Below are 10,473 nucleotides of genomic sequence, written 5' to 3'. Positions count from 1 at the left end.
CGGACCTAAAAGTCGGAGTTGGCTTTTGCTGGGGTACCTACGTACCCATATTGGCAAGGACCCCCGGGGTCTAACACCGAGACTCGTTCATTCCCTGATGAGCACGGTAACTACGATTACCTTGTTCCTGGTGGGAGAGACTATAGGGGTGATCCTAACTACTCCTCTTGCCCCTTGGAAACAAGATAACTTCAAAGGGCACTATGGTTGGCCACCCGGTTACACCGGAGAATGGGATCCTTATGGTCTCCCATCCGGGTCTTCTTGTGATGGGGATGACCATGATAGTGCCGGGCGGAGTGGTAGCTAGTTCCCTTGCTTTGTGCCTTTTTGCCTCCATCCCTTATTCTATATGTTGATTGCTTTGTATTGATGTTATGTTGAGATGTATTTATGTTTAGCTTGGGGGAACTTGTTTGCTTAGGGGTTTCTCTCGGTGGCCAATCTTGTTGTTGAAGCATTATCTGGTTTTCTTTTGGCCTTGATGTGTGATGATTGTATGTCTTGATCTACTCTTTGTGGTGTTTGATTGTTGTTTCTATGAACTTTCATGGTCTTTCTTTTCTCTTGAAAATGTTGTTGATTGTGATGATTCCACTATGATGATGTGCATGATATTTCTCCCATGAATCTAAAGCCCTAATATCAAAATCCCTTGAATCCAAACCTTGAATCCAAATCCCTAGTGTCTTGTAGCTAGTTAGGTGTTTAGTTGGTTACTTAGTTTTTCTTTTCTTCTCTTTACTTTTTGGTAGTTTAGTTTATTTTTGATTTGTTGTTTCTTTTAATTATGTTTTGAAGTTACTAACCGTTTTCTTTGTATATAGTTTCGTTTTCTACTTTTCTTCTTACTTGGCTATGATGACGATGCTATTTATTTTTGGAGCTCAATGAAGGTGGTCCATTTTCCACCTTATTTTTATTAGCATTGCTTGGAAGCCCGGTGACATCTTTCGTTATTTTCTTTCTTTATCTCTCTACTTTTCTTGGATGCATAGATTAGGATTAGTTTTAGGAGAAGTTGAATGGTTCGAGGATGGTTGCTTGTAACATCTAGAGTGTTTAGGATCATTGGCGATGTTGTCAATTGATCACTTGTGTGTTGATTGGGAATTATGTGTTATACTTGCATCTTTGTTCCTTTCTTTCTTTTCCCATTCCTTCCTTAATCTATGGCTTTCCTCTATTCTTTACCTTTCTTTTTTCTTTTCTTTATTTTTGATTTTGGTTTGTGGAATGTTTTTGAGGCTTTATTTTTCAATTTTTGTTTTTTTTGTGAATTGAACTATATACAACCGACTTTGTCTCTTTTAGATTGGATCGGTACCTTCATCCCCAAATATAAAATCATTGTTCCAGACAACTAAGGAGTTAGTGATCTCTAGGATTGTGACAGGGGTGTAACCTTCACCCTGTGAACGGTTTACAAGTCCTAAAACTTGTTGGAAACTCTTTTGCTCTAGCTTCTTTCCCTTTGGACGCCACCATGCTTAAGTGCATGATCACAGTGGGGTTAAATTTTGGGATGCTTGAAATATTCCCTACACTATGTGATGAGATGCATGTATGAAATCATTTCTACATACTTTGAATGCAAGGGAAATTTGAAAGAGGTCAGTTAATTTACCCCTTTTAATGAATATATGTTGACAGTATGGAGGAAATAATCTCATATGTTTTTGTATTCGTTGTGCTGATTTCTTTCTCGATTGTTACTTGCTTAACTTTGTGCTTTGTCTTGCATCGTGGTGCAATGTGGTTGTTGCTTGAAGTGCTTTACTTTGTTGATTGTCTTGCATTTTAGCGGAATGTGGTTGTTGCTTGAAGTGCTTTACTATGCTGATTGTCTTACTTCCTCCCTTTCCCATCATTGTTTATTGTCTTAAAAGGAGTTTACTAAGTGTGGTTGTTTCTGTTTTTGTATTTGTTATCCTGCTAGCAGTCTGAACCCAAACCTGTTTGATGCCAGATGGAGTTTACCTTTGGTAGTTAACAGACTGCTATTGTGATTATGCATTGTTGTAATTGTCACTTAACTGTTTTGGAGTGCATCAAGGACTCGTTTGATGCCCAAATGGAGGGTGTAAATGTGATTTAACCCCCTGCCTATAGTTCCTAAAGTTGTGCTTGTTCTGCCTATTTTTTGCTGTTGTTTAGGTATGACTTCGATGCTATTTTTTGTCTTTCATGTTGTAATATTTGAATCTTTTGTCTTCCTGCCTACTGTATAACTGCATATGACTGTTGCCTGTTCCTTGTGCTGCTCCACACCCTTACCCTTTAAGGTTCCCTTTGCTCATCTAGTATATGTGTTTATCCCATGTGATAGCTGATCATTGGCTGACGTATGTGGCTGCTCTTGTATGTGATGGTGCCTTGTTATTGCGTGATCCGAATGTGTGTTACAAAGCATTAATCAAATTTAATTTTCTAAAAGTCTCATCACTCTATAGTATATTAATTATTTACATTGACTAACATTTAGCCTAATTTCTAATTTTTTAAGGTGTATTTGGGAAGAGATGCATCATATAATGATGGTGAACTCACTGAAATTCGGGAGCAATGGTTCAGGTTCTTTAAAACTAAAAATTTATTAAAAGATTAATCTAGTTTGATATAGATTTTAGATGGACAGAATTGTGTACTCAACTCTTAGTATTTGAGATTTTTTGTTTTTCTTGTAGGGATTGTGAAGATAATTGGTTTAATGTATAATTATCAAGATGACGTATTGTAATTTGATAGGTTGATGATTGCTTATTATCCCCAGATTGATTGGGTGGATTAGTTCAAATTGCAAAGGAGACTCTGTCAAATTTTATATAAAATTATTGTTTTATTATTTATTAGTTTTGTGATGGCTAAGCTAATTGTTACTAGTAGAAAATACTAAATGGCAAGCGATTCAAACCCCCTAATGGCAAGCGGTTTTGAACCGCATGCCATTTGAAGAGAAAGGGCAGTGGTTTTGGCGCCAAACCGCAGCCCATTAGGGCCATCAAAAATAAAAAAAAAAATTTCACTTAAATTGATACACAATCAAAATATATGTAAAAGAATTGATATTTTCATTAATTAATTGTTGTATTATTACATTTACATCAAAAAAAATATTAAAAAAAATTAATACAAGTAATAAAATAGGCTATTATTCCACCACGAGCACGAGCACGAGCACCAGCACCACCAGTCGCCACCAGCCACGAGCCCAGCATCACCAGCCGCTACCAACCACCTTAACCCGTATCACCACCACCACCACCCTATCCCGATTCACCGCATCTGCCAAAAAGCACAAACTTTAGGAATAAATAAATAAATTGCACTAAATAAAACAATAAATTGAAAAAATAAACAACCATAATCAACTTGATTTCAGATCTTAAATTAGAACAACGAAATACCGGAAAATTAGCTCGAAATACTGGAAATAATTTCAGATCTTAAATTAACTCGAAAATTAGCTAAATCTTCAACGATATACCGGAAATTAAAGCGAGATCTTACATGAGAAGCACCGATCTGAACCCTAACGCCTTCTTCATTCTCGTTGCTCGGTGTTCGTCGCTCGTCGTTGTTGTGGTGAGGCGTGAGAAAGGAAAGACAATGAAAGTCGATTAATTTGGGGATAAAAAGTGAATAAATAAAATCCAGAAAAACCCACATTCATATCAAAAATCACAAAACAACCCCAGAAGAAAAAAAAAAAAAAAAAAAAAAAAACTGCGGAAAAAATGGAGATTGAATTAAAGAGGAAAAAACATTCATATAAAAAACCCAGCAAAATTAGCTTCGTGTGTTATTATATCTATGGTGGTTGATGAAAAGTCTAATTATGTTTTTGCTATTTAAAAAGATATATATATATATATATATATATATATATATATATATATATATATATATATATATATATATATATAGAGAGAGAGAGAGTGAGAGAGAGAGAGAGAGAGTGAGAGAGAGAGATAGGATCATGTGAGAACCTATGTCTAAAATAGGAACCTGAAACTCATCTGGACCGTTGATCGCGCTTAATCCAACGGCCCTTGCTTCACCCGCCTTTTTCATTTCAGTAATGGCATTTTGGTAAATTCGGCACTTTTAATGACCTCCTTTCTTTCTCTCTCTGTTCCTTTCATTTTCTCTCACTACACGTCCTCATTTTCTCTCTCTAACATCGATTTCTCCGCTGTGGGTCTGAGTTCTTCGAATTTGCGAATTTTTTTGCCCAGATTTTTCGATTTTGATCTTTTATTACATTGTATTCATCGATTTTTTTCATTCATTGAGTTAATTTTCTAATTGTATTTGCATTTTGTTTGTTTATTTTGATTTCATTGTTTATTTTGAGCTGAGTTTTTCGATTAGGGTATTTATTGTACTTTTTGTTAATTTTTGCTTATTAATTGTTCTTTGATTTATTCTATCCAATTTAGTATTTGATTTTAGGTTTTATTTTTACGATATTGGTTTTTAATTCCTACTTTATGGTTATACACTTACGGATTCAATGTAGTTGTTTTCCTTAAGTTTTTTTAATTTTTTTTTATTTTACTTTATGCTTTGAGTCATCTACTTTTTAGTATATCTCTAATAGTTTTTATTAGTTTATTTTTTAAAAATATTGTTTACTTTTAGTTATAGTTTATTTACTTTTATTTATTGTTTATTTACTTTTTCCTTCTATTCATTTACTTTTCAGGAACATGTCTGAAAGTGTAGAGCATATTTTTTAAAAATACTGTTTAATTTTAGTTATAATTTATTTACTTTTATTTATTTTTTATTTACTTTTTTCTTCTATTCATTTACTTTTTTAGGAACATGTCTGAAAGCGTAAATCATTGTTCTTCTTCAATCAGTACTGAAGATAGCAATGTAAGAATTTTCAAAACACCCACTCAGTCTTTGCTTCCTAATATATATTATTATTCTGGAGGTGATAAAGAGTATATGCCATGTTGTTCTTCTTAAAGCAAACCTTTTGTTGGTATGATATATGATACCCTTCAAGATGGTATTGCCTTTTATTACAAATATGCTAATGAGCGTGGATTTAAATTCCGTTCTAGTACTATTAAATCACAAAAGAATAAGGATGATCCTACTGATAAAGGGTATGTGACAAATAACAAGAAATCTGGTAAACAAGTCGAAGGTGCTTGTTTAAAAAGAAAGACTATGAAGAGAGTTGGTTGTCCTGCTAAGATAAAATTTAGGTTTTGTACTGGTGGGAAGTATATGGTGTATTATTTTTATGAATCTCATTCTCACCCTTTTTCTACACCTATACTGGGCAGGTTAATAAACATGAAGTTGGTTTAAAATTTGCTCATAAGAAGTTCATTTTTGACAACTCAAAGTTAAATATAGGGGCTGTAATGTCATATAGGATCATGAAAAAACTTTGTAGTGGGTTTCAAAATGTAAGAGGCAGTAAAAATGATTTCAAAAATTTTTCTAGGGACTTGAAAGTTTATATCTCTAATGCTGATGGTGCAATGTTTGTTTAGAACCTTGAATAAAAAGTGAAAACCAGTAAAGGGGGTTATTATTTTGATTACTGTGTTGATGAAGATTATCCACACTAGTAAAAAGGACAGAAAACCAATGAATTTTTATTTGTATCATAGGTGGAATCAAAAGATAAAGAGCCTCCAAATAACTGATACCTTTTTATGGCTATTGCAAACTTTTTTGAAGTTTATGGGAAGAGAGCCTTCTTGTATTATTACTGATCAAGATCCTGCAATGGGTATTGCCATAGAAAAGGTTTTTACCAAGACTAAACATAGGCAATGTATGTGGCACATAATGAGGAAGGTACCTGAAAAGGTTGGAAATGATTTTTGTAATGAAACTGATTTCTTGAAAAAGCTAAGTGCAGTAGTTCGGGATAAAGAGATTGATCCTCATGTATTTGTTGATGGCTGGAATAGCTTTATGGAGAATTTTAACCTTGTTGATCATGAGTGGTTTGCATACATGTTCAAGATGAAACATCTTTGGATTCTTGCATATTTTAGGGACTTATTTATGGGTGAGTTACTACGTTCTACATCTAGGTATGAAGGTGAAAATAGTTTCTTTTGTAATTTTACAAACCCTCATGTGACCTATGTTGAATTCTTTGTCCGTTATGAAACTGCGCTTGATGCTCAAAGGCATGAACCAGATGATTCTATAGGCTTAATAAACTTGAGCCTCAATTGGTTACTAATTTACACTTGGAAAAGCATGCTGTTGTTGTTTATACTCGTGCCATATTTTATGATTTTCAAGAAGAATGCTAGGGAGGCTGTTTTTCATGTGGAGTTGAAAGTTGTAGTTCTCTGTATGGAGATGGTGTGGAGTTTGTTATTGTTGATCATGAGAAAAGGAAAAATTTTGATGTAAATTTTGACTTGGCAACATATGAGTCATGTTGTACTTGTAGAATGTTTGAGAGTTAAGGTGTTTTATGTAGACACATTTTGTTTGTTATTGAGGAGAAGATGGTATCAAAGAATAATCCTGAAAATGCACCAAGTTCAAAAGAGGTGAAAGATGCTGATATTCAGGTTTTGGTTGGGTCAAATGAAGTAGATGTAAATGTCTTGCCTCCAAATTAGTGTCTTAATAAAGGTTCTGCTAGAAGTTAAAAGAGGTTGAAGAGTGCAAAAGAAATAGCTACTGAAGAAAAAATCTAAAAAAGACAGAACTTGTAGAGCTTGTGGGCAATCTGGTGTTTCCCATGACAGTGGAAACTGTCCAAACAAGTAGTCTTTCAGGTATTTTACTTTTAAGTGTGTTCCATTTACTTTAAACTTCTATTTATTTACTTTAACAGTAACTTCATTTACTTTTTATTTTGTGCAAGTGTTACAATACTTGGTATTTTTTTTATTTGGTATTTTACTTCTTTACGTTTTCTATTTACTTTAAGTTGTAATTTATTTACTTTACATTCTAATTTATTTTCTTTTAATTGTGACAAATAATTGATGTTTATTTTTGTCAGTTATTATAATACTTGGAAATTAGAAGATGTTTTGAATGATCAAGATCAAGATTTAATGAACAAACATTTTTTATTATTTTTATTATTGTAATATTTTTACATTTATTATAAGTGATTGTACTACAGAACTTAAGTTTAGTTTATTTACTTTTAGCTAATATACATTAACTTTATGAAATATTTCATTTACTTTTATCATATTTTATAGCATATGAAATATTTGATTTATATAATGTTCATATCCATTTTTTGTTCTAAAATACTTGTCACATTTTTCATGGAACCCAAGTTGACAAGAGTATTTGATATCGATTTTGACATGAATTGACGTGTAAATGACTCGACCCAAACGTAACACATATATTATTGACTTGGTGATTTAACCTTGATTATAACCCGTAAAATTATCGACTTGAACCAAATTTGACTAAAATTCTAGAATTAGCTAAATTTCTAACCATTATTATTGACTTTACATGAATGTAATTTGACCGGTTATTAAACTCACCTAAATTTTTACCAAATCTAATAAAATGTAAGACCGGTTGTAATTCGATCAACATAGGTGTAGACACCCAAATTGTGTCTCCCCAAAACCAAACCCAGTGATGAACACCTTTCACGTTGTGTTATTATCGAATTAGGTGAAAGTGTGAAAAGTCGAGTGTTGCGGTTTAGTTTTAATTAAATTCTTTTCTCTCTATTTTTGAAAATGACTTTATTTATTTGAAAATAGCCGAACCAGTTTAGTTTGGTCCATAATTAAGGTCCAATAATAGTGTAGATGGATGGGGCTCGAAGAGATCTTTCCAACGATATATTATAAGCCCGATTCCGATGAATATTGAGGAAGTTATGACCAAAATACTAAATTGGGCCCGGTTAATTATTTTAAATACGGCCCAATGATCTAGAGGAGGGCCCAATGTTAATTATTATTCCTAAAATTATTAGGATTAATTATAGTTTTCTAGAAGTTTCTAGAAGGTTCCTTTTAATTCTAATATTATTAGATTTAATAATTAATTATTTTTAATAGATTTTTATTTGGAATAAAATATCGTTTTATTATCTTAAAAATATATATTTTATCTTCTGTACGGATTCCGTAGATCAAGTTGATTAAAGATCGGATTCCGCGTGAAGAAAAACGCGGAATACAGGTTGTCGCCAAACGACAAGTCTGTCGCCGCGCGACAGACCCTATCGCCGCGCGACAGACATTGTCGCGTCGCGACAGAGTTAATTCCTGGAGACAGCGTGGAGTTTTATTCCTTATCAAATTCTATGATTTTCCGGATTATTTTCATTATAAATAGCGTCCGACTCCCTGTTTTCAGAATCATCAATTCACATTCAATTATTCTTTAATTTTCTCAATTCACAAACAATCAATTCTCATTAGCTCTTCCTTAATTCTTATTTTTCTCTCTATTTCTAAACTACCTTTTTACACACAATATTCCGCAGTCACAAGACTTAGGGTCTCTTAGCCAAGTTCGAAGTTGCCTTCGCCCTAGACGTGAAAGGTTGATAATTTCTAAGGGTTTGGTCCAAAACTAGTCTAAACTTTATTTAATTTGATTTCAATTTAATTCTTTAATTATTTAATTATTGTTATTATTTTCATTGAAGTTTACTAACTTGTGTATTTTGTTATTAGAAAAAGGTACGAGGCTTCAAAGTAAGTAGATTAGCTTACTCTCTATTTCTTTCACAATGTAGATTGCATGCTTATTATTGTTTATGATTCCTAGTATCATGTTAGGATGCTTTTAATACTTTCTAGTATCATGTTAGGATATTATTTTATGCTTTTTAGTATCATGTTTAGGGTGCCTTTACTCTTTTCTAATATCATGTTAGTGCCATGTTAGGTTTAAAGCTTTGATCTTTATTGCTTAGTGACATGCTAGGATTTATTATTAACCTTGTTAGTATCATGCCTAGGATCTTGCTATTATTATCAAGCTTTATAATGCCTTATTATGCTACTATTATCATTATTGTTTTTGATTTATTATTATGTTGCTTGATATATTTTATTGTTATTGCTTGATCACACCTTTTATGATTGTTAAAGGGAATTTGTACTTGAAATCACGCTTAATAAGATAATTATTAATTTGGTTTAGGCTAATGTGATTTTAATTCAAGGGATCGCCAAAAATAGTTTGTTTGTGCATTAATATTCAACCAACATATATAAACAGGGTAGGTTCAATATAATGTTTGTATGTTATTCGAAAAGCGCACATGAATACGAGCAGAACAAAGTAGAGGCCTATTTTATAGGGCGGGTCCTTTCTTTTGTAGATTGGATTCGTACCCTCATCCCCGGACCCTGTTTGGTTCAAGACCTTATGGAGTAGATTATGGTCCTTTTGGATTGTCTTTTGGGTTTACAAGTTCCTAAAACTTGTTGGCGACTCTTTTTGCTCTTTGTCTTTCCCTTTGGAACGCCACCGTACTTTAGTTTATGATCATAATGCTTGAAATATTCCCTACAGTTTTTGGCGACTTCGCTGGGGAGGATTTCTATTTATATTCCTGAAATTTATTTAATTTTGGCAATTATTTAGAATGAGCGGATGAGACTCGAAAAATTCTAAGTATTTCATGTGTGTGATTTGATTAACATTATTGTCATATGCATTAAAAGTTCCTCATGGGAGCACCCCATGAATCAATCCATAGGAATTTTACACGTAGGAAATTTGAGAAATATCTTTCATGACTAGAATCGAAAAGATGATGCGAAATCTGGAAAATTCGAAGAACACAGAAACTTGCCAAGGCATGTAGGAACTAGCGTCTAGAAAACAGGGCTTGTCGCCCGTAAAACGTTTCTGTTGCTTGGCGACAGAAGCTTTTTTGCGGCGACAGTCCCTGTAGTCTGGCGCCAAGTTCTTCCAATACCGAGCCAGGGGTCTGCCTTCTTGCTTTGACCATTTCTAGTGTTGTTGGCTCAATTTTGCTTATTGATTGAGTCATTTTCTCACTTTTCTGAACCCATATGTTTTCTACATATGGAAATAACCCTCTGGGGGTTCCTGCTTCACCTGCCCAATGGAATATTCCACTATCATGTGCAAAGTTCAGATTTGGGTACGTGTAATGTTTGTGAATCCACCAAACCATGGCGTCGAGTTCGATTTCATCACGAACTCGCGGAATCCTGTCCATTCGCTCCAACCCTCCCGGTAGGCTTGTGTGCAATGCATATGGATTCTTAACCATGGACCTTTTTGACTTAACCCATATCCTCGAACTTTAGAGAACTAGAGTCATGGTTAGGTTGCAAACTCATCTTGTGACTATGTGAACTACTTGTGCACCCTTGCTTGTATTTATCATATATGTGTTAACCGTTTGTTTGACTTGTGTTAAAGACTAAATAAATTGACTAATGACTAAAAGGACTTTGTCTAATTAATTAATTAATTTTGAATTAATTAAAAGTTAAT

At 33.4% G+C, this 10,473-nt stretch overlaps 1 protein-coding gene across 1 annotated transcript; it reads left to right on the top strand.

Moving 5' to 3' along the window:
* Nucleotides 1-4,998: 4,998 nt before the first annotated feature.
* Nucleotides 4,999-6,617, top strand: LOC145596903 (uncharacterized). The gene is made up of 4 exons (XM_081653094.1): nt 4,999-5,250; nt 5,307-5,509; nt 5,640-6,398; nt 6,473-6,617. Exons 1-4 carry the CDS (start codon nt 4,999-5,001, stop codon nt 6,615-6,617), a joined length of 1,359 nt encoding a protein of 452 aa, XP_081509220.1.
* The last annotated feature ends 3,856 nt before the right edge of the window (nt 6,618-10,473 follow it).

Source organism: Chenopodium album, chromosome 20, assembly GCF_948465745.1.
Source record: "Chenopodium album chromosome 20, dcCheAlbu1.1, whole genome shotgun sequence".
Lineage (NCBI taxonomy): Eukaryota > Viridiplantae > Streptophyta > Magnoliopsida > Caryophyllales > Amaranthaceae > Chenopodium > Chenopodium album.
Note: the sequence above shows the minus strand (reverse complement) of the source record. Positions and strands in the feature narration are given on the sequence as shown.

Excerpts from the sequence above, each read along its gene's own strand:
- LOC145596903 (XM_081653094.1), top strand. The coding sequence starts at position 4,999 with ATGATATATGATACCCTTCAAGATGGTATTGCCTTTTATTACAAATAT. Across the intron at positions 5,510-5,639 it reads TCTAATGCTGATGGTGCAAT|GTGGAATCAAAAGATAAAGA; the intron begins GTTTGTTTAGAA and ends TTTGTATCATAG. Across the intron at positions 6,399-6,472 it reads AGAAAAGGAAAAATTTTGAT|ACACATTTTGTTTGTTATTG; the intron begins GTAAATTTTGAC and ends TGTTTTATGTAG.